Source organism: Mandrillus leucophaeus, unplaced genomic scaffold (genome assembly GCF_000951045.1).
Source record: "Mandrillus leucophaeus isolate KB7577 unplaced genomic scaffold, Mleu.le_1.0 Scaffold537, whole genome shotgun sequence".
NCBI classification, from domain to species: Eukaryota; Metazoa; Chordata; class Mammalia; order Primates; family Cercopithecidae; genus Mandrillus; species Mandrillus leucophaeus.
Genome location: NW_012105775.1, coordinates 1,794,336 through 1,819,183, shown reverse-complemented (window position 1 = coordinate 1,819,183; position 24,848 = coordinate 1,794,336). Strand labels below are relative to the sequence as shown.

The following is a 24,848-nucleotide window of genomic DNA, read 5'->3' as shown; positions in this document are numbered from 1 at the left end:
TACTTTTGTCTATATCTATACCTATACCTGTTTGTAACCTACATGTTTGCCTATACCCATACCAATACTCACTTCTATAACGTTACCTTTACTTCTCTATATATCTTTATCTTTACCTGTACCTGTATCTATACCTGTACCTTTATTTGTATCTATAACTTTCCCTGTACCAATGACTATACCTATACTTTTACCTTTACCTGCACCTGTACCTGTACCTTTCCCTACACCTATTCTTAAACTATGCCTATGCCCATGGCCGTGTTTATATGTACATATTTACATACCTTGGGGTGAGCAAAGAGAACCTGTTAAGCTGAAGGAAAGGAAAATGAGACAGATTAGACTTGGGCTTCCCTTACTGTGGCAGTTCAGAGTTTAGAATTCAACAGTGAAAAACAGGAGTGGGCATTTAACAACTCGGGGTTTTTTTTTTTTTCTTTCTGTTTTTTGTTTGTTTGTTTTCTCCCCTGTATCTAAGACAGCCCCATTTAAATTAAAATCATTTAGCTATTTCAAGCCTACATGGCTTTTGCTTTTTTAGTACAAGATTCAAGAACACGTAAAATGAGCGTGTTTGTGTATCTGACTTCCTCTCTCGGAGGGTGAGTGAGTGGGTGGCACTGAGTCCCTGTGTATCCCATAGACGTAGGCTGGGAGGGGTCCACACTTGCTTACACAGTGTCAGGCAGAGGCTCTGTGGAAGGTTCTAACTTGCCTATACTCTCTATTTATAAGCAGCCTGAAATCGAGCCGGGAGTCACAGGTTGGACAAATTAGACACGTGACGAAAAACAGATTCCATTTCAAAATTAGGTGTATTAGAAGGAAAACCTATAGACACAAAATTTAAAAATGATTTAGGCCCAGTTACCCATTCTGGTGCCATCTGTGTCCTGAATCTCCTTGCCTCTTCTTCCTGGACTTCTGCCTGTTAGGTTTTGACTCTTCATTTTTGCCCACCAGCAACAAAACATGTACAGGAAACTCAGGCCAGGCACACAGCTTTTCATGTGAAAGTGATGCTCCCATCTTCTTTCTCATAGGAGCACAGAATATTGTCATTGAGAAAGAAGGCAGGGCAGAGCAGGACTAGCTAGTGTGTAGCACGCTGCTGGGACACAGTGGTTCCAGGGCAGACATCACTAACTGAGAACAGAGTCCTAGAACTGGGCTGGTGGCAGACATTTCTAATCAGCTGAAACAGTAAGATAAGGCATATGTGCTGCCCCTGTCTTAGAGTTTATTATATAATCCTATCCCACCATTTTACATAGATGGAAACTGAAGCCTAGGGAACAGAAACATAACTTGGGTCCCACTGATTTTGTGGCCAGTGATTGACTAGACCCCAGGTCATTTCACTACCCGTGTTGTTGTCATTCTGAGTGGGCAATCATGTGCAGCCTGAATGTGGCTTTCAGGCTGTTTTCACAATCATCACTACCCAGAAGAGCCACATGGCTGCAGTCACAGTAGGTCCTGTAAAGTCTGACATGCCGTCTTCTCATGCCAACATTACTAGGCTTTCTTCCCTGATTTGATACAGACTTGCTACAACTGATTCTAGGCATTCTTGTGGCTTCTCAAACACAACACACTGTCTGCCTCTGCTCTCCTTACTTCTTCCTTGACTAGGGATGCCATTTCTCCAGCTTCACTAGACTGACACCAGGCTGCTCATGCTTCAAGTCTCTGGGTTTTTTTGTTTTGTTTGTTTGTTTTTTGAGACTGAGTCTCACTCTATCACCCAGGCTGGAGTGCAGTGGCACAATCTTGGCTCACTGCAACCTCCGCTTCCTGGGTTCAAGTGATTCTCCTGCCTCAGCCTCCTGAGTAGCTGAGATTACAGGCGTGCGCCACCACACCCGGCTAATTTTTGTATTTTTAGTAGAGATGGGGTTTCACCATGTTGACCAGGCTGGTCTTGAACTCCTGACCTCAAGTGATCCACCTTCCTCAGCCTCCCAAAGTTCTGGGATGACAAGCATGAGCTACCGTGCCCAGCCCAGGTCTGTTTAAAATCAGCCCCTCCAGAGAAGTCTTGCCCTGACCACCTAAACCTGACTAGATTCCCCACTGCTCCCTGAGCCTCCCTTGCATAACCACCTGTAATCACTGGTGCTTAAGGTAGACCGAGCTCCATGTCTGCTAGTGCATACTCCTCCTCCAGTTCTCATGGCAGTGCTTGGTGTAGAGAGGGAGCCTCACAAATGCTGAACTGCATTTAATTTAACCATCATCACTTTGTGGCCACTGGAACAAACTTTAAACTTGGTGCATGTACTTCCTTTTGGCTTACTTTCCTTTCTGCATACTTCGAATAGGTACTTCTACTTGGTAAAATGTGGAGATACCAAATTAATTTTGGTATAAAATTCAGACTGTGATGAGTGGAAATAGATATTATAACTGAAGTTGAAGACTACACATTGAAGCACAGCTTTTTAGTCAATTTAGTTCTTGACCTTTGAGACTAATTTTTTGAAAGTAAATATTATCTCCTCCCAACCTTGAGATGCTGTTTCACCAGTATTTGAATTAGGAGAATAAAATTCTATCACTTATAGTACAGTTCAGCATCAGATGAATCATGATGGTCATGTGGACACAACTGAGTTATGTTAATGTGTATGTGTGAAGTTGCTCTTTTTAAAAATTGCCATATTTCCCATCTAAGTTAATCATGCTGAACATGACAGAAGATAGCACTATAGGCAACAGCATATTATTCTAGCTTAGAGTTTTTGAGACTAAATGTTAAAGGAGCACTCCTATTTTTAGAAAATAAAGCAAATCAATTTTCCTGAATTATGATAATGATTCCAGACAAATGACTTTATTGATTGATCCCTGTCATAAAGAAGTACAAAGTTGGACCTTATTGAAAATTTGCTTTATCTTAAAACTTTCCGAAGGAATTATATTATTTCAAACAGCAAATATTGGGGTTGAGTCACATTTCACTTGGTCCTCCAAGGTAATATTTCCATAATATTATAGTTCTTGGCTTTTAAGAATTAAAAAGAGTGACCTGATTTGATGACTGTACTCTAACCATAAAAATGGGTTATAATGGAGTTAAAAGAGATTGAGGCAAGGAATAAGTACGGTATTGGAATTCATTTACTTACTTATTTGTTCACGTAGAAAATGCTTATGGATATACTATTCACTCATTCAGAAAATAATTATTGAGTTCCTACAAGATGCCAAGCCCTGTGAGCCAGTGACATAGAAATGACTAAGATGTAGTTTCTGTCATCAAAAAGCTTATGATCTGATAAATAAGCCTATGGCTGTGTCTCCGTAGAAGAATTGTGACTGCTACACACATACAGTAATGTGGGCTGTGACACTAGGTTCCGCCCTGCAGGAAAGACAGAGAAACAGTAGCTGGGCATGATGGTATGTGCCTGTAGTCCCCGCTACTTGGGAGGCTGAGGCAGGAAGATCGCTTGAGCCCAGGAGTTAGAGGCTATAGTGCACTATGATAGCGCCTACTGAATAGCCACTGCACTCTCACACTGTAGCTAAAGCCACATAACAAGATTCTTTCTCTCTCTTTTCTTTTTTCTTTTTTTTTTTTTTTTTTTTTGAGGCGGAGTCTCACTCTGTTGCCCAGGCTGGAATGCAGTGGCTCGATCTTGGCTCACTGCAACTTCTGCCCCCTGTGTTCAAGCAATTCTTGTGCCTCAGCTGCCCTACTAGCTGGTGCTCTACTAGCTGGAATTACAGGTGTGCCCGGCTAATTTTTGTTCTTCTAGTAGAGATGGGGTTTTGCTATGTTGGCCAGGCTGGTCTCGAACTCCTGGTCTCAAGTGATCTGCCTGCCTCGGCCTCCCAAAGTGTTGGGGATTACAGGCGTGAGCCACTGCGCCCGGCTGAGATTCTTTCTCTTAAAAAACAAAGAAAAAGAAAGAAGTAGAAGGCTAATATATATCCTAAGTGAGGAGCTTACAATTAATTTCATGTATCATTGCTTAAGCCTTTCCAACTTATTAATATGCATATAAAATGGAAAACCTGTGGAATTATATAATTAAATGTTACATTGATATCTGGTGCATGGCAGATACTCAGTAAACATTGGAGGAGAAAATGAATGATTAATCCTTTGTAAATTCACCAAAGGAAGGTTTTGTATAGGCTGATGAGGGCATAAAAAGCCTCTTGAAGTAACACGTAGTTTGAATGATTCGTTTGTACCTCTGTACAGTACTGAAAAGTTTAAGCTATACTTTTTGGATGCATTAGATTAAATTAATAAAGATAATATACATTATAAAACAAATAGACTGGGCACGGTGGCCCACACCTGTAATCCCAGCACTTTGGGAGACCGAGGTGGGTGGATCGTGAGGTCAGGAAATCGAGACCATCCTGGCTAACATGGTGAAACCCTGTCTCTGCTAAAAGCTGCTTGTAGTCCCAGCTACTCAGGAGGCTGAGACAGGAGAATGACTTGAACCCGGGAAGCAGAGGTTGCAGTGAGCCGAGTCCGCACCACTGCACTCCAGCCTGGGTGATGGAACAAGACTCTCTCTCGAAACACACACATACACACACACACACACACACACACACACACACACATCAATTAAACATCTATTTAAATTGTAATTTAAAAAAATCCACTATTACAAAACATTCACTAATGGGTACCAAATTTGCAATTCTTAAATGAGATTTACTTTGCATTTTAGCAAATCTTGTCTATCAGTTTACAGATAGACTAGTTTCTATGTGATACTCATGATTCTGAGAGCTCTTGCTTTTTATAATGTATTTTTCACTTATATCAAAATAACACATAGTATTAAAAATCAAATAGAACAAGTTGCAATGAAAAGCAGCAGACTCCTGTCAACTCCACCCTCCTGCCCCATTTCTGATTTTCCCTGTACAGAAAAAAAATACTTTCTGCTCTTTAGGTATCTCTTCTGGTATTCTTCTAATTAACGATCATGTGCGTGTTCTGCTACTTCTTGGCATTTTAGATTTATTTATCTACCGACTTTCCATTATAAAAGATAAGAATTTATCTCTCTTATCATCCCTTATGCATTAACATTTTCACTTTCCTCCTTCTCCTAATATAGTTTTAATATTTTTGTTGAACTTCTACTCAGGCTCTTTTTTAACTCTTAAGTCTAAACGTTGTTCACTTCTGAGTCCAGTAGTATAGACCTTGATTATATTTCTTATTCAAATGTTTGCTTTTGCATTTGCTCGCCTTTCCAATAGCTTTGTAGTATATGTCTCATTCCAACTTTCCATACAGACGAGTCTGTCAGATCATCTATTAGCTCTGTCCTCCCTCCTGGAACCTGCTGCAAGTTTCTGTTTGTTGTTTACTCCCTTTTTCGGAGTGAAGCTCATCCTCAGTCGCTCCTGAGAAGAGGCACATGAGAAGACACTTTCGAGACCTCCTCTGCTCCAAGTGTTTCATTCTACTTCATACTTCAGATGGTTGGTAGTGTGTCGCCTGCCAGGGTGTAAGCATTATTCCATCATCTTCCAGCATCCACTGCTGCTGCTAAAAAGTCTGAGGTTTTTGGACTCTTCGTCCTTTGCATGTGACTAGGTTTTTCTCTGCAGAAAGCTTTTGGGAAGTTTAGGAGAGAATTATAATGTTATGGCCCAGCCTTGGACAAGACTGGGTGGGCTCAAACCCTGGTTCTGTCACATATGAAGTGTGCTTAGCCATTGTGATTCAGTTTTGTCATCTATAATTGGGAGTTCCTAAATTAAATATAAAATCAATCCAAGAAGAAACGTAGTGCCTTTAGCATGGTCATTGGCAGACAGAAAGCTCTCCCTAAGTGCATCCTACTGCTCTTCCCAGGGTTCTGAAGTCTCATCATTTTTCACCTGACTTTGTGCCTTGTTTCACCCGTTGTGCTAGGCAGTTGGTGGCCCTTTATAATCTGGATGTACATGTCCTGCATACAGTTTTGAAATTTTCACCAATAGGTCATAGTACTATCTGAATGCGTTATTTCACAGAATTTGCACAGTAATTAAGTGGAACTCAATATATGTAAAAAATCCTTTCAAACGTATCTAGTGCTAGTTAAAGGAATATGGCATAAGAGGTATTGTCTGATTTTTGGAACACAAAGGCTGTGTGGGGGTCTTTGGAAAGTGGCTTTCTTTGCCATAGCTAGAGGAGGAAGGATGTATTCCTTACCTCCCCCTTTTCCCCACGTAAAAAAGATGCTAGCTTCAGGAAGCAGTTAGAGACTTGGAAAACTCTCCAAAGTGTTTTTAATTCAAAATGACGAAAATAATTTGAAGCATAAACTGAACTAGTACTAGGAGAGTAACATAGTCATCGTGTGCTGTGATACTAGTATGGGAAAGTGCATTTCAAATGCCAAGTAAGTGACTTTGAGCTGAGTTTTTAGAAATCAGCCTGTCAGTTGGAAACCTGCTTTATTAATTATTCTCTCTGTTGCTATTATTTTCCTGTACCTTCTCTTCCCCTCATTTTCCCTTCCTCCCTGCCAGGCACTCTCACACTCTGGCTGATCTCTAGTCCACTGGGAAACTTACCTTTCTGTGTCAGTCTCCACAAGGCTGGAGGTGGCCGCAGGGGTTTGGCAGTGAAGCCAAGTTACACTGCAGCCGGAGGAAAAAGAAAAGTGGAATTCAGTTACCTCTGCTTGCTGCAGAGGGAGGCAGAGGGAGGTCTGGAGAAGCTCAGGCCAAACTGGGCTAGCATTAAGAAAGACAGGACTAGGCCAAGCGCAGTGGCTCACGCCTGTACCCCATCTCTACTAAAAATACAAAAATTAGCCAGGCATGTAGGCAGGTGCCTGTAATTCCAGCTACTCAGGAAGCTGAGGCAGGAGAATTGCTTGAACCCGGGAGGCGGAGGTCGCAGTGAGCAGAGATTGCACCATTGCACTCCAGCCTGGACAACAAGAGCGAGACTTCGTCTCAAGAAAAAAAAAAAAAAAAAAGATAAGAAAGACAGGACTTGGGGACAGAGCTCAATGGTTAGCTGCCAGCCTCAGAATCCAGCTCTTCAGCAAGCCACAGGGTGTTTATCCAAGACCCATTAGGATTCTGTTAAACTACTGATAAACCTAATGCAATACGGAGCTACAATGAATGGTCAGTAGTGGGAGGGATACTTAAAAAACTAACACTAAAAATCAGGAAGTTTTAATATATAGCATGCAATGTACGCACGATGGTCCCACAGTGACTTTGGGTTATTAGCACAACAAACATGGGAAGGGCTAAAGAGACCATTCTGAAGAATGATGTTAGTTCTCAGCTGCAGTTGATGTGGCCACTGTGGTGAGCCCTGACTCAGTCTCCCTAAAGTAGGTCTGTTGGAATCTTATCAGAAGGAGCTTAACCTTCATAACTCTCTATGATAGGATAATATATGGATATGCCATGGAGAAAATAGAATTGGTGTTTTTAAGTAACCTTGTAATTTAAATAACATACAAATTGCACTTTCCTTGAGGGAGGATTTCTTCTGAATTGGACATTTATTGGGCACCTGCTATGTCCTAGACACTGTTCTGGGCGTTGAGGATGCAAAAGTAAGCACGTTGTCCTTGCTGTTGGCAAGATGGTTGTTCTGTCGAGAGGCTCTGTCTACCCTGTGGCCACAGTGAGAGCATTTGGAATTCTCTCCTAGCCCTCTTCATGTAAAAATGCTGGTCTGACCTTTTTCATGTAAAAAATGTACAAGTGGTTCCATTTGCTTTTTCAGTTTTAAATATTATTATTATGCTTTGGTGTTAATTGAGGACCTTTCTGTCAAGAAGAGAAGGCACATTCCACACTGATTCTGCCAAGTTTCTCCCGCTTTTTGAGGAAATGTGAAGGATACATTTTTATTCCCACCGAACTAACGAAAAAAAATCAATGGTTTTGGGGAAATGAACATTAAAAAATTGGAGTTAGACTTTGTATCAAATGAATTTGCAGATGTATTAAAGATTTAAAATGTTTTTAAAAATGAAGAAAGAAGAAAGAAGCCAGAATAGCACTGCAACTAAGTAAAGGAAATGGAGTTTAAAAAATATATATATGTATATATTTATATACATATATATTTATATATACATCTATATATTTATATACATATATATAAATATATAAATTGAGGTCTAAGGATAAGTGGCAGAAGAGGATTGTGGACATGGGACTGGGCCATGGGCAGCCCTGAATTCGCTTACTTAAAAAAGAAAAAATGATGGACCATGGGTTCATCCTAAACAGAGATCAAGGGCTTTGAGCAGCAAGGATGATGTGACTTCCTTTACCCTCCATTCGTGCTACTGGTTTTGTCAGTGAAGCCTATTTCTAGAGAATAAACAACATGTGTACATGTTAGTGCTAAGAACTTGACAACAGCTGAGATTTGACCCAGGAAGACAGATGAGAGTGAGAAAAGCTTACAGAAAAAAGCAATTGTCTATAATAAGGGGATGGTAACAGCACAGATGTGTTCATTCCACTTTGCAGAGTCTCTCTGCCTTAGATGCCTCAGGGGTGACACCAGGGATAGTTGATTCAAGCTGCACCCCCATTGAAATGCATATGGCCCATATACAGCAGGAAGCCCTGTATCCTTGCAACTTAAATCCTAATTCAAGGTTTGAATTGGTGAAGATTGTCTTTCTAAAGCTGAAAACATCCTGAGGATTTTTACTAACTTTTAATTATGGAGACAAACTTACTTTAGTAGCATAAAGAGTCTAAACAAAACACAACCCCGAAAACCCTTTAAGAAAATTTAAAGCTTTTAATTGTAATGAGTTACACATAAACTTGTCAATGGTATAATTAGTTTTCATTCTTTTTCTCAAGAGCCTAATATTCCAGAGAAAAGAGAAATAATCATGCTAAAGGATTTTTTTTTTATGGTCTCTTTGCGTATTTGGGACATTACAGAAAGGCAGTTACAAAATATCATTGCGAAGATTTTCTTTTTAACTTTATTTTGTGTGAACCCTGACACAATCTGGGGATGCAGGGAGCACATTTACCACGCTGCTGCATGCGCAGTCTCTCCTTTTTCTAGCTTTTCATGGTTGTTGTATATGAAAGGAGTAAGTTTAATCTTTGAGGAATCAGAATTCTGGACTTACACTTTTGTTTTAGCTTCTTCTTACATTATGAGTCATCTTTCACTGTGTCCCTTTTTACTTCCAGCTATAAACATTCAGTATGAGTTCCATTTATCTGTTAAATGTTTTCCTCATCTAGAGATTGAAGCGTGTCATTAGAATAAATTGCTGAGATTGGTAGGAGGATTCTAAGATAAGTAAGAATTATAGTGAAATTAAGGCCAGGCATGGTGGCTCACACCTGTAATCCCAGCACTTTGGGAGGCTGAGGTGGGTGGATCACTTGAGGTCAGGAGTTCAAGGCCAGCCTGGCCAACATGGTGAAACACCATCTCTACTAAAAATACAAAAAAATTAGCCTGGCATAGTGGCACGCTCCTGTAATCCCAGCTACTTGGGAGACAGAGGTTGCAGTGAGCCAAGATCCTGCCACTGCACTCCAGCCTGGGCAACAGAGTGAGACTCCATCTCAAAAGAAAAGAAAAGAAAAGAAAGAAAAGAAAAAAAAGTGAAATTAACATCCTGTCAATATGCCGCATTAACGGAACCTGAAGTAAAAGTTGGGGCTTGGTGATCTCTGGGATTTGTTCTCTACTCTGTCATTTCTTGATATTTATTTTAACTTGTTTCCACACCTTTTCTCATCTCTGCTTTGGCTAGATGTTGTACTCAACACTCACCAGGAAAACCATGCCTTGGGATGAATCTTTACCTGAAATGTTTTTTTTCATTTCTGCTTGCCGGTGTATGTTCATAGTGTAAACACATATGCTGTCCTCTTATCTAGAGATGCAGAATTAATCCATGGAAAGCATGTGGTAATTTTTATATGACATTTAGATGTCAGCAGCTGTCACTTTCATTCCTTTGAAGTACCGTGGGCAGTAAACTAGAGCTGAATTAGCAATTCAACCTGGTTTCTAACTCAGTCTTTTTTTGTGACTCTCCTGTTCCTATAAAAATAATAGTAAAGGTCTTGTAACTTATGAATTAACTGGTGTCCAGTTCCCTAAAAGATTTTTTTCCCTTCGAAAGTCCAATGTAGAGCTCCTTTATAGCTGCTTTGCTTCTAAGTAGAGACTCAATTATCACCTCGTAAAGATCCCTGGCCTCAGCCCATCTCCATATGTGTTATTGTGGCCATATAGAATGCAGGGCCTGCCAACAAAATACTGTTCTAATGTCAGATAGCAGAATGGTACTTACAGTCCAAGTCTTCCTAAAGATTAAATGTTTTAATCACTTGCCTTAAAGTTGTGTCTATGATACACAGTTGACCTTGAACAACACGAACGAGTCTGAACTGTGTGGTCCTCTTAACAAATAGATTTTTTTTTTCAGTAAGTTATACCTAGTGCTCCTGCCTCTCCTGCCTTCCCTTCCGCTTCCTCCACCTTTTCACCTCTGCCACCCCTGGGCCAGCAGGACTAACCCCTCCTCTTCCTCCTCCTCCTCCTCAGCCTACTCAAGGAGAAGATGGTAAGGATGAAGACCTTTATGGTGATCCACTTCCACTTCATGAACGGGAAATAGATTTTCTCTTGTGATTTTCTTAATAACGTTTTCTTTTCTCTAGCATGCTTTATTGTAAGAATACAGTATATAATACATAGAACAGATTGAGTATGTGTTAATCATCTGTTTATGTTACCAGTGAGACTTCTGATCAACCTTAGACTACTGGTAGTTAAGTTTTTGGGGACTCAAAGTTAAATTTGCACTTTTGACTGTGCAAGCGTTGGTATCTCTAACATCTCCATTGTTCAAGGGTCGATCATAGTTTCACATGCTCACACACACACCACCCCCGTAGTTCAGACGGCTAGAATCTCACTGAATAAGAATTTCACTCTCAAATATTTGGAAAGACCTGGATAGTGAATTCAGAGCTTATCAGTGCTGTCTCTTTTATTTGAAATTCATTGCTTTATATGTTTCTGAGATGAGTAAACTGAAATTCTTATGAAAAACCTATTTTTGTTACCATGACCTGTGGTAAATCCTCGTAGACTGTAATGGGATTATGTCCCTCCACTCAAATCAATCTATCTCCACTCACTGGAAAATGTCATTTTCTAAAAGTAAATGTGACAAGCTTTTGAAAATCTAGTTCTTACTCCCCCATCCAAATGGTGCCCAGGCTGTTCTACAGTGATGACCCAGCCACTCAAATGTTTCCTTTAATTCATATGTTTTTCTAATAGCACTGGGAAGAGATGGCTTTTATTTCTCTTCATTTACATTTTTTTTGGCAGGAATCTAGCTAAGGTTGTCATGTCTCTCTGAATTGGTGACAAATGTTGATAGAACTCTGTAAATGTATTTTTATAAGCAGGCTGAATTGCATTTGATGTGATGGCCTTAATCTGACACTGTTGATCTTTTATAAATTGAGAAATCAGAACAAGTAATTTTGTACAGAAAGAAACTTAGCTGTAACTGATTGTACTTTATGAGAGATTAAAATAGGAAATGTCATTTAATATGTTATAGTTACATTTTTTTATTTTGTGATCAGAAAAGTACTTCAAAAAGACTGTTTTTTTTTTCCCTAGACCCTCTGTTAAATGTAATTATCCAGAATTCCCTCAGCCACTAAAAATGATAAGGTAATAAACATTTACCAAACCCCAACTCTCTGGCAGACATTCTAGTAGGTACATGGTACCTACCCTTAACAAATTCAGAATCTAGTGGGAAGATTTGTATTTAAATGAATACTCTATGATGTGACACTTACTAAAATTATAGAATTCACAGGGTACAGTGATGGCATGAAGGAATTGGAACATGTTAAAATTTTGTATTTCTTTTTTGTAAAAGATACAATTAAGAGAATGAAAATCTAACCGTAAAATGGGAGTAGATTTTCTTCATACATATACTGGCTAAAAACTCGTATCTAGGATGTATAAAGAGCTCCCAAAAATCAATAAGGAAAAGATATATAATCCAATAGGAAAAAGAACCAAGCAACAGAATGAAGAACTACTTCACAAAAGTGTGCATCCAAATGGCCAGTAAACATGTAAAAACATACTTGTCTACATAAGTCATTAAAGAAATGTAAAATCAAACCATAATATGATACCACTCTACACGCACCAGCATGGCAAAAATTAAGAAGAGAGAAAATATTTTGGCAAAGATGTGGAACAAAAAGGAGCTCTCTCGTACCATCTGCGGGAGTGTAAATTGGCACAATACCTTTGGACAATTCTTTGTCATTGTCTACTGAAGCTTGCTATATGCACACCTGATAACCTACCAGTTCTACACCTAATTATGTACTCTATAACTAGGTTTTGATGAGAACCTGACTGGAGTAAACTTAAAAAGAAAAGAAAGATAATGTTGTTGAGAAAATGAGTGTAGCTACATTTTTAAAAAATGAAAATATTTTCCAGGTACTACCTGGAAAATAACCAGCATCTGAAGGAAAATATAGGGCCAAAAGAGGGTATTTTTTCTAATGTTTTTGAGACAGGGTCTATGCTTTGTTGTCCAGGCTGGGGTGCAGTGGTGTAATCACAGCTTATTGCAGCCTCAACCTCCCGGGCTCAAGCAATCCTCCCACTTCAGCCTCTCGAGTAACTGGGACTACAAGCAAGCACCACCACGCCCAGCTTGTTTTTAAACTTTCTTTAGAAACACGGTCTCCTTATATTGCCTAGACTTGGGGCATATTTTTAATGGAAGATATTATAGCAATTTTTTTTTTTCTGATGAGAATGATTTGCTAAAGAGAAAAAAACCCAAGTAATGCAGGAGAATGGGGGATCATTGCAAGAGACAAGTCCTCAGGTAGACAGATAAGAAGGATTGGAATACAGTGTACACATCTGGCTGGGTTAGGAAACAGTTTATCTGCATAAAAGATAATTATAATTTTTTAGACAAAAGTGATTAAGAGCATGGAAGACAGAAAAGAAGGAATAGATATGCAGAGTGAGCACATGGAATCAACACAGTCCTTCAGTCCTTTAATCTCCATGTATAGAGGAAGACTTCCCAGAAAATGGTTCTCAAACTTGAGCATGTATCAGAATCATTTGTAGGACTTGTCAAAACACAGATTCCTTGCCCAGGGCCCAATCCACAGAATTTCGGACTCAGTGGGTCTAGGATTGAATCTGAGAATTTGCATTTGTAACACATTCCTAGGGGATGCTGGTACTGCTGGCTCTGCTGTTCCTCAAAGTATTCCCTGAGGTTCAGGAGTATTCACATCACCTAGAAGTTTATTAGAAATGTAGAATGTCTGGCTCCATTCTAGACCTACTGCATCAGACTCTGCATCTTAACAAGGGACTTATTTACATGTTGATGTTTGAGAATCACCATTTAGGACAGTGTTTTTCAGCTTTGCCCTGAAGTGATTTCAACGTACAGCTATGAGAAGTGAGAAGAGCTGGTTTAGGATGACTCTGGGTTATTGTCTGCATGGCTAAGAGAATGCAAGAATGTATGAGGAAGAGAAGTTGTGTACAGGTCGACATCGTTCTGTTTTTGACATGTTGTGTTTGAAAGTTCCTTTGGGACATCAGATGAAGCTATTCAGTTGATTATTTAGATCTGAAGTCCAGGAGAAAGATGCGATAGTGAGTTACAGATTTGAGTGTCATCAGCATGGAAGTAATAATTAAAGTTACAGGTGTTGAAGACATTAGCTCAAGAGGATAAGAAAAATAACAGGGGGAGAAGGAAAGCCGATGACCAGGGATAGGGGAAGAGGAGATGACAGAGGAAATGGGAGAAGAGTAGGGCAAAAGGTTTGAGCAAAAGTCAGAGATGGTGGGATGGGGAAGCTAAGGGCAGAGCGAGTTTTCAAAAGCCGAAAGGATTTAATGATGTTTTATGCCTCAGGAAAGTCCAGTAAGAGAGACTGAGAAGTATCAGTTATTTGACCATCTGGAGGTCACAGGAGGCCCTGCCACATGCAGGTCAGGGCAAAGGTAGCCGCAAATACCCGGGGGCAGAGGTGTTCCCAGTAAGTGGGAGACACAGAAGTGGGAACATCAGATATTGACAAGCTTTCCAAGAAGCTGAGAAGTACAGAAAAGGCCAAAGTGAGCTTTAGAAGGAGGTTCAGGGTGGAAGGTGAGTTTTCCACACAGAGAAGACTGGGATCTTGTAATTTGCCTTGCGAAAGAGCTAGTGATAAGGCAGGGAGTGGCTACTGAACCAAGAAGGCAGGAGCATAGGATGCAGGACATTGGTGGAGCTTGGCTTCAGGAGGAGCCAGAAGTGGATATGAGTAGAAATGAATTCGTAGTTGGAGGGAATTTATACCTCATAGACGTTATTTTCTCTAGAAAGTAGAGGTCAAAGTCATTTGCTGGGAGGGGTCTTGAAGATTTTTTTAAATTTTCATATACTTTCACAACAGATTAAAATCCTTTAATCTATATGTAAAATGTCTAATATACCTAGGCTTTATTGTGTATAAAACATTCATTGTGAAATAACACACTTCCAAATCCACTCCAGAAAAAATTATACTCTGTCCATTAAGAATATTCAACATTGAATTCCTACCCAACATCCTTGCTCTTTGAACTTGATTCTCCTCCCACTCTTCCTCCCTGTTTCATCTGGCACTAAAATTTCTTTTTATTTTTATCTGGATGATTTCTCATTGTCTCTTCTATTCATTAAGCTGATTGTTGGAGTGTTTATTCTCATAATACTTTATTTCCAATATCTTGAAGGACTTTCACTCTATCTATTCTCACCATTCCTAGCCCATTCGAATGAATTCTTTTCAAGTAAGATTTCTGAATGACAAATCTCTCTTCATACACACACACACACACACGCGCGCACGCGCACACGCGCGCACACACACACACACACACACATATATATGTTCTTTTTTCTGAGATGCAGTCTCGCTCTGCCACCCAGGCTGGAGTGTAGCAGCGCAATCTCGGCTCACTGCAACTTCTGCCTCCTGGGTCCAAGTGAATCTCCTGCCTCAGCCTCCAGAATAGCTGGGATTACAGGCACGTGCCACCATGCCTGGCTAACTTTTGTATTTTTAGTAGAGTTGGGATTTCGCCATGTTGTCCAGGCTGGTCTCGAACTCCTGACCTCAATTGATCTGTCCACCTTGGCCTCCCAAAGCGTTGGGATTATAGGCGTGAGCCACCGCGCCCGGTCTGTCTTAATATTTTTAATCAAATGAAAGTAGTTATGTTTTTGAGTTACAAAGATGATATATTCTTACACAGAAATATGAGCCATATCTAGTAGAAAGTAAAATAGTTTCTATTTGTGTGTGTGTGTCTATGGTACTTCCTGCGATCCGTCATGTAGAGCCCCAGTGAAGCTGACCGGAAACAATTTGTCTGCTAATCCTGGATAAGAGAACCGGAAGGAACAGGCTGTTTTGCCAGCTTGAACTTTTTCACTTTTGTGAGTTGTTCTTGTGCAACCCAATGTAAAAACTACATAACTCTTTTTAACTCTAGGTCATCGTAGGGTATAGTTTTTTGTTTGTTTGTTTGTTTTTTCACTATAAATTGTTGAAGAATGTGATTCCAGAAGTGTAATGGAGTTGCCTTCCACCTTGCAGATTTAGGCTTTGAGGCTTGCTGTGGACAGCATGAAGCCCACAGCAGAGATGGTTCATTTGCTGGTGGATGGGGGCCCACTGCAGCCTCCCAGTTACTGACAGACAGAGAGGAGCGGGCAGGGAATGAGAGGGGCCTACTCGAGGGCCCTGGGCCTGAACCTGCTGTGCCGTCCTCAAGGTGGGAAGCAGAGAAGAGTCCTGGCTCTCATTCCAGATCCGAGAGGCAGGGATGAAGCATTTCCCCACCCTTGAATGTGACCTAAGCAAGTTTGTGCTCTGACCACTCAGACCAGCTGCTCCTCCTCCCCAGAGAGAAAAGCACGGGTTCCCAGATGGGCAAGCATGCATTCCTCATTAGCCCATCTCCTGCCATGAGGAGTAGGAGGCAGAAGGGACCTCCTCCCCCTCAGCAGACTCAGAGGATGGTCAGGACACAGAAAACTAAGGCTCAAAAAGATGAAGCTAATAATTCAAGGTCATTCACTAGTGGTTGGTAGAGAGTGAATGCAAATCCAGGTTGGTCTAACTTAAAACCTTAGCCCTTAATGGGAATAGACTTCAATCTTTATGGTACTTCCTTTGTTGTAAGCACTCAGAAGAAGGTAATAGATTCATAGTGGCTGGGGTTTGGGAGTCAGCTGTGTTTTATTTGCATACATTGCCCAGGGATTTGTTTGTGGTTTAAAGATTAAAAAGAGAAGAAAGCCCAGAAACTAGCTTCAGCCACAGAAGTGAACCCTAGCTTAAAAGGAGATAGACATATGGGATTTTTTCCAACTCTTCATCCTTCACCTTCCACCCTTACTACTCTAAGATGACTTGATGCTATGTGACAGCCCATTCATTGGTCTCAGTAAATTATGTATGAAGAAATCAATTGACTTGAAAAATTGGGATGCTGGCCTATATTACTATATGGATATTATTAATTATGAACTGTGTAGAAGTAAAGCTAACAGTTGCTGCCTGGAAAAAAATGGTATGGTATATCATGTCTAGTATCATGAGTTCTTAATTAGCAGCTTTTGAATTAAAGGGGGGGATATTAGTTATTATTACCTCTACTTAAAGAAAAATACTTTGATTGGTGGTTGTTCTAAGTGGTTTTTATATTTCTTTCAGATGTCGCCCATTTAATGTGGTTTGAAAGACTCTATGTTTGGCTTCAGTGTTTTGAAAAATACATCTTGTACCCAGCGCTAATTTTGAATGCCCTCACTATTGATGCATTTTTAATAAGCAATCACCGGAGACTTGGTACCCAGTAAGTGGTTAATGGTTTATCCTCATAATGATTTGGGTCACATTTTCAATATTGAGTGAATTTTCTGTAAACAGTTTGCAGAAGAAGCCAACCTTTACCGACTGTTATTGGCCATGTAAAAATAAGCCATGGTGGTCTTTTACTCAAAACCCACTGGAGCTAGACAGTTATTGTAGAGTGACTGGGGTGCAAATGAAGTTAGATCTGCTTGAAATGATGTTGTGAATAAATGTCAGTAGATTTGAAAATCATCCTGCAGAAGCTTAGTCAGTGAGCCTTAATAAGAAGACGGAAGCACAGTGTGAGTCCAGGATTCCTGGAGTTCTTAACATCATGCTTAGAGCTTTATGAACTGCCTCGTGTCATTTCATTTAGCAAATACTCTATCATTTTGTGCTTGTGGGAGGGGGAAATTAATCACTGTCACTGCTGTCTCTTTATCAAGAGAAGCCTCGTAATTTAAACACTGGCACAGAGACTTCATACTGTCAAGATGCCCATGTCTTTCAAAGCATTAACAATGTACAGTCAAGTCACTGGTTTCATATATTAAAATTAATTCTTAATTTACAACATGGAAATCTCCTTGATAGTCTGTAGATTTGTCATTCTGATGAAAGGTGAAAGTTGCTGGTCAAAGAAGTTGTTAGAGTAGAAGGATATAAAAGAGATTCTTTCCCAGATTTGCTCATTAGTCACGTTGCTTAAACACTATGTATCCAAGTCAACCCTAATGCATAATCCCAAACATACTAATTCAAACCTGCTCTTCCTTTCAGGATGTCATGAGGACAAATTAATTAATATTCTTCAAAGATTGAGCAGGCTAAGATAAAAGGCATTTTAATACTCTGTTGGACTTTGAGTAGATTCATAGTCACACAAAGCAGACACTAAATGAAATGATCCCATAACCTGTCCTGATTGGACTCTGCCTTCCTTCTAGTCCAGACCTGTTTCTGTTAGATCAGGGCAAGAATTCTATGTCCTTTGATACTTAAAATTCTAGACTTCAAATCCAGGGATGAGAATTACTCTCACTGGATTTAAGAAAGCAGATAGCTGGACTTAAGACCCCTTATACAGTTTAGGTGGGACCCGATCTAGGAGATGGTCAGAATTAGAACATCGTGAGCTTCTCTAGGGCAGGAATTCCCAGTGTGGTACAGTCCTAGTTGACCCTGTGACTCCCCCTGAGAACAAGGCAGAGCCTCAGTTTCTCGAATGGGGACACACATTCAAAGCCAGAGTAGCAAAGAAGGTATCAGTGCCACTCTGGAAAATCCAGCTAAAGGATTTCAAGTTTTTTGTATTCGACTTCAGGACAAGGACCTTGAGCTAAGCCTGTGGGGTTGAAGCCAAGTTGTTAGAGAAGGCAGATGCAAGGGCTAAGACTCCAGCAGAGTCAAATAAACAGTTCAGGGAGGGTCCATTTGGAAGTAATATTATTCTCCATCCCCTGTAATTTTTTCCTAGACACTAGAGTCAGAAAGGTGCACCTTACCTATATAGCTCTGAATATCCTCAACGTCCAGATGATAACATCAGCAATTGTTTCACTCAGAACCCAGAACTGGAAATCCCTTTCTATTCCTGATGCATCTGTAGAATTAAAAACAAAACATTTTTTGAGGTTTCAGGCACCCTACTAGACCAACTGTTCTCAAACAGGATAGCAGGAAACCCTGTATCAGTATCACCTTGAGAGCTTTTCTCAACTAGAGAAGCCTAGCCCCTCCCTGTGATTTTTGAGAACCATTGTACTAAATAGTCACAGAGTGAGCTTTTCAACAGCAGGCACTGTTTCTTATTCAACTATTCAATAGCAAACCACTAGTAAGTGTTAGAAGGATGAATGCATGAACAACCAAGTAGGGGTTTGGTAAATTAATGAGTTGGTGAACTGGGGTATGTTGTTACGTGTTTGTTAGGTGTTTCTGTTTCTTAGAGAATCTAAGAGGATTCTCTCCATCTGTTCCAGGGCATTGCTCACCAATTGTTACCTCAGCCTGTATAAAACCTTCAGCTAAGTGTGGTGTATCTTCACGTAACATCCTGGATAAGTTCTTGAAAACTGTGACTTTAATCAAAACCAATACAAAACCAAATAAAACAAATTTTACTATAGGCTAATTGATAGAAACAAGAGTTAAGTTCCATAGCATATTTCTGGTCACAAAAACATCACCAAACTTCTAAATAAAGACCAAAACACTTCTAATGTTAAACATTGAAATAAATGTGAATGATACATACATTTAGGAAAGATGAATACAAACAAGTAAGATAATTATTTACTCAAATATTCCAATTCAGTGTATCCAGTGGCTGGAGCCTGTCCTGGCAGCTCAGGGTGCCCAGTGGGAACCCATGCTGGACAGGACGTCTCCATCGCAGAACATACTCGCACCCACACTCACACTCACACTGGTCCACGTCAGCACATCAGAGCACCTACTGTGCACACCTTTGGGATGTGTGAGGAAACCGGAGAACTCGGAGAAAAACCCACATAGACATGAGGACAATGTACAAACTCCACACTGACAGTGGGGTCCTGACCAGGAATCCATTTTTTTTTCCCATCAATGTTATACTGAAACAACATTGAATGAAGCAACGTTATTTGAGGACCTGCTGTATACAATGATCTATGAGCCATTAGTGGTAGCCGTTCCTATTGCAATGTTATCAAAGTCATACACATGAGTCCTTAAAATCTCCCTCAGCTTGAACCAGTCATCCCTACTAAATATCAAATGGATGCAGGTCATGGAACGTTGGTCACAGAAACAGAAAGTTAGATTTGCTTCTCATCTGGATTTTGCCCGAATCACCCAGAAAATCAGCAGTCTCCCCTGGAAACCAAAATATCCCTAAGTCTTCAGATACGTTATCACTGGGGTTTCTCCACAGGGCTTTGGCTATCCCACAGGGGTTTTTGTACCATGGGCTGTTGTCAAAGGCAAATGGACCTGAAGTCATTTTTTCCTACTGTATTTTCATCCTGGGCATTAGTTGCGCACTGGAAAAGGAAGGCCAGTTATGGAGCAGTGTTCAGCCTTGCTGCAGGAACACTGAGGGCTCTGGGTTGAGGCTAAAGACAAACTTCCCCATCTGAAGTATGCATTGGAATCAATTGCTAGTTTTTCTCAGATGCCAAATCCAAGCCTGCCGTACAAGGCCTTGGGCAAACGTCACCTCACACATGCTGGAGCAAGGTGGAAACAGATGCAGTCCTAGGTCTGAAGGCACAAAAAACAGCAGATTGAGGCATATGGAATTTCCAACATGTTTTTATGACAAAAATGACAATTTTGTACTTCTTAAATAACCTCATTCTGAGATAAGATATTCATAATGCTGCTAAGGGTCCTGAGTCTAAGATTCTTCTAGGTTTAGGGAAATGGAGGCATGGCCCCAGTTTTCTATACTGAGCCAGGGAAAGAGAGCCTCTCTCTTACAAGTGCAACCATCTTCTAGAAATTTTCCCACCTCTGTCCTGCGGTTGCCAAATATCCTAGCACATTAGAATTGGAGGGAATCTGGTGAAAATGTGCAGTGCCTTTCTTCAGAAAGCCAGGCCCTTCAAGAAGGCACTTGCCTGCTCTCTGGGGCTACATTGTGATGTGATCATTTGCCCTCCAATCTCAAGATGGATTGTTCATTGTTGACCTTATCATCTGGAGAATTGTACACATGACACATACTCCCTATGTGGGTAGATAATAACAATCTAACCCCTTAGGCAAGAGCACTCAGGACTTCAGTCCTCAAAGCAAAATCTTAGAAGGGTATTTCTTCACCTAACTGTTTTGCTGAGCTCCTTAACTGAAAAGGCCCATTCCATGGGAGAAGAAAACATTGATGATATAATTTTAAACAACAAAAAGGGAGAGCAGAAACCTATGTTCACTAGGATTACAAATATGCTGAGAAACATTAGAAGTTAATATGTAGAAATAGAAAAGGCTTTATGAAGATACTGGATTATTTTCTCTATTCGGAATTTCCTGTCTGTTGTTATGTCACTGTTCCAGTTGGATTCTTTCCTCATGAAGAGGCATACACTGAGCTGACTCTAGCAGGGGCAGCATGTTGCCTGTTTTCTCATTTGGCACGAGGCTTTCTGGGAAATGTCCATCATCACTGCAGTAGTGAATTCAGACAAGCTCAGAAGGAGCTCTGTTCCCTTGCTGAAGAACATGAGGGACTTTGAAAAGCATGTGATGGAAAGAAAACGTCTGTTGTAATGGCAGACAATGTGCTTGAGAGTCACTCAGGACTGAATTTCTGTTTATGTTCTGCCCCTTTGAGACCTTAGACAAGTTTCTCAAATTCCTTGATGCTCAGTTTATACCCCTGTAAAATACAGACAATAATGGAGCCCCCTAGATTGACTTTTCGTGCCTGTGAAGTGCGTAATGCACCATCAGTTCTGGAGAAATGTGAGCGAATGAAGCTCACCTAGCAGTGTGCATGCTGTCATTGATTGCATCTTTTCTTTTGTTTCCAACAGCTGGGACATTTTTCTGATGATCATTGCTGGCATGAAACTGTTGCGGACTTCATTTTGCAACCCAGTTTACCAGTTTATTAACTTGAGCTTCACTGTCATCTTTTTCCACTTTGACTACAAAGATATTTCAGAGAGCTTCTTACTGGATTTCTTCATGGTGTCCATTTTATTTAGCAAGGCAAGTGAATTAGCTATTTTCTTCATTTTAACATTTTAAAGGGAGCTGTTCTCATCAAATGATTTAAGAGTTTAAAACTTATTCTTTATTAAAAAATTATGGGAGGATATGAAATTGAATTATACATATATGTTAAACTCTGGCTGCCATTTGGGAAAAATTGCCCGTGGAATGTAAGTATGCCATTTTATTTGCTAAAAATCACTAATTAAAATGAATTAGCCATTAGTGTGACTCGAAATTTTATTACCTTCTTCTCTGTTAGCAATCTCATTATAAAACTTCCCTAGATCTTAAAATGCTATGAATGAAAGATTAGCAACCGTTCTCTGGTCTCTCCCTCCCTCCCTCCCTCCGTTTCTCCCTCCTTTCTTTCCTTCCTTCCTGCCTGCCTGCCTGCCTGCCTTCCTACCTTCCTGCCTTCCTGCTTTCCTTCCTTTTTTCTTCTCTTTTCTTTTTGCCTCTTGAAGTAAATTTAAAGAACTGGTACGCAAGAGCAGGGTCTCTTGGAGTATTTCCAACATGCTTAGCTTGTCTGAAGTCAAGATTTCATCTGTTGAGCAAATTTATACATGGGCAATGAGAAATCCTACTTATAATTCAGGCAAATATATGGGGCTCATATCTAATGTTTAGTTAATGGGAGAGAAATAAAATCCTCTGGATACTTGGGGGTTCTCCATGACCATATCTAGCCTGATCACTGTAATGAAACCTAGGTTTGTAAGCAGAAACAGAAATAAATTTGGAACAACTCTTGGCAAATAAACTCAGTGATGATACAACCTCTTTCGCATGGTGTTCGCACTCACAACACCAGGTGAATACAGCAGCCATGGGGCTTCTTGTGGAGACTGACTTCACCAACACCTTTCCCCTTTTAGTTAATAATCTTTTTAATTGTAAGGTTTTCTAAATTTTAAATGTTTAAAATTTTTTCACCTCTTAATCAGTTCTGTTCATCTTTATTTTATTTCTATTACTTAGCTTTTCCTTCTACTGCCTTTCTCTTGGATTCTCTTAGGTAACAAAAATCAAAAACTCTTGTATCATACTAAAGATGCCTCATAAGTAATTGCCACCACCCCATCATTGCACGTGAATTTCTTCGTTTTTTGTTTTAGAGAAAGAGTCTCACTCCTTCACAAACACAATGCCACTCACAGGCTGGAGTGCAGTGGCACAATTATTGCTCACTGCAGCCTCCAACTTCTGGGCTCAAGTGATCCTCCTGCCCCATCCTCCTGAGTAATCAGGACCACAGGCATGCGCCACCACGCCTGGCTAATTGTTTTAAAGACTTTTTGTAAAGATAGGGTCTTGCTATGTTGCCTAAGCTTGTCTCCAACCCCTGGCCTCAAGTGATTCTCCTACCTCGGCCTCCCAAAGTGTTGGGATTACAAGCATGAGCCACTGCACCTGGCCCCCAATTTCCTCTTATAACTCCAACTGGGCACTAATTTTCAGTCACCTACATCCCTCTTGTGTCATCTTCCGTTGGTTTCTCACTATTACTTCTGCAGCCTGCCCCAATTTCTGTATTTTATTGTAGACCCTGGCCTTGGTCAAACATTTGTTTCCTGTTTGCTGAGTTCTGTTTTGTTCTGATTAACTTATCCCATTTTTCTTACTCTTCAAATCACAGACTTCCATAAGCGATTTTCCTTCCTTACGTATCAAATTCTGTTATCTCACATAATAAATGTAGCATTATATCCTATAATCTGTAAACTATTTGTGAAGTTACTAGAAATTATTTCACTGCTTGCAGGAGTAAGAGTTTATCATCAGATGTAAAATGTGGCCTGGCGCAGTGGCTCACGCCTGTAATTCCAGCACTTTGGGAGGCTGAGATGGGCAGATTGCTTGAGCTCAGGAGTTCAAGAGCAGCCGGGGCAACATGGCGAAACCCAGTCTCTACCAAAAGTACAAAAATTAGCCAAGAGTGGTGGCATGTGCCTGTTGTCTCAGCTACTCAGGAGGCTGAGGCAAGGGAATTGCTTGAACCCAGGAGGTGGAGGTTGCAGTGAGCCAAGATCGTACCACTGCACTCCAGCCTGGATGACAGGAATGAAACCCTGTCTCAAAAAAAAAAAAAAAAAGAAAAAAAGATGTAAAATGTGCCAGAAGGAGTTCAATCCTGACTCCGGCATTATTTACATTTTGACACAATGATGTTTATATTCCTTTCTGAGTCTCAGTTTCCTGTAAAACGGAAAATAATGCCTTTTTTTAAAAAAAAAAATATAGTAAAATGAACAGAATGAAAAGGAGCTATTTATCAATATAAATAGGAGGATTTATCACTATAACTGAAAAAAGTTAAGTAGAACATACTCTCCAATAGAAGGTTGTGGTTTTAAAGCTGTATGTAAGTAGAAAAAGAGAAGTGACACACTGTGCTTGTGAAGGAACGTGGCCACTTTTCCACACCAAACTGTCCGTTTCATATCGTCTTGTATTCCTGAGTGGCTCCAGGTGAACAGAAGAGGAGTGAGGTTTCTTTCTGTAAGAGTCCTAGAGCCTGGCTTCTAAATAATTCCATATCTGTAGTGAGAAGAGTGGCTTTCCTTTATGGGAGCACAGGCCATCTTTCCCCATGCACTGATAGCGTTCTGCACCGACAGCAGTCCACTGACAAAAATATGTGGCTCGAAGTGAGTATCTCACCCAAAGCGGCTTTCAAGGCACAAAGAAAGAGAGTAAGCATGTCTGTCAGTCATCCTTCTGGTCGGTGCAGACCCTTAGCGACATCCTGTGCAGAATGGGGAGGGTGGAACCTGACAAGGACATGATCTAGGCCCGGCACGGTGGCTCATGCCTGTAATCCCAGTACTTTGGGAGGCCGAGGAGGGTGGATTACCTGAGGTCCGGAGTTTGAGACCAGCCTGACCAACATGGTGAAACCTCATCTCTACTAAAAATAGAAAAAAAATTTAGCTGGATGTGGTGGCGGGTGCCTGTAATCCCAGCTACTCGGGAGGCTGAGGTGTTGCAGTGAGCTGAGATCCCACCGCTGCACTCTAGCCTGGGCAACAGAGTGAGACTCTGTCTCAAAACAAACAAACAAACAAACAAACAAAAAAACATGATCTAAAGCGAAATGCACAAAAACTTAGTTGTGCAGGCATTTGACTCACTTTGCCATCATCTTTTTGAAGCACCAGTTAGCATATGAATAATTTCAGATAGAACCAGAGTTGCAGCTT

General features: G+C 40.5%; 1 protein-coding gene across 1 annotated transcript in view; it reads left to right on the top strand.

Annotated features, from left to right (window-relative positions):
• PCNXL2 (pecanex-like 2 (Drosophila)) overlaps positions 1-24,848 on the top strand; it is a 345,612-nt gene that overhangs the window by 153,498 nt on the left and 167,266 nt on the right. The window contains exons 20-21 of the mRNA XM_011997321.1: positions 16,801-16,942; positions 21,462-21,639. Coding sequence (XP_011852711.1) covers positions 16,801-16,942; positions 21,462-21,639 — 320 coding nt within the window. The remainder of the gene's footprint in view (positions 1-16,800; positions 16,943-21,461; positions 21,640-24,848) is intronic.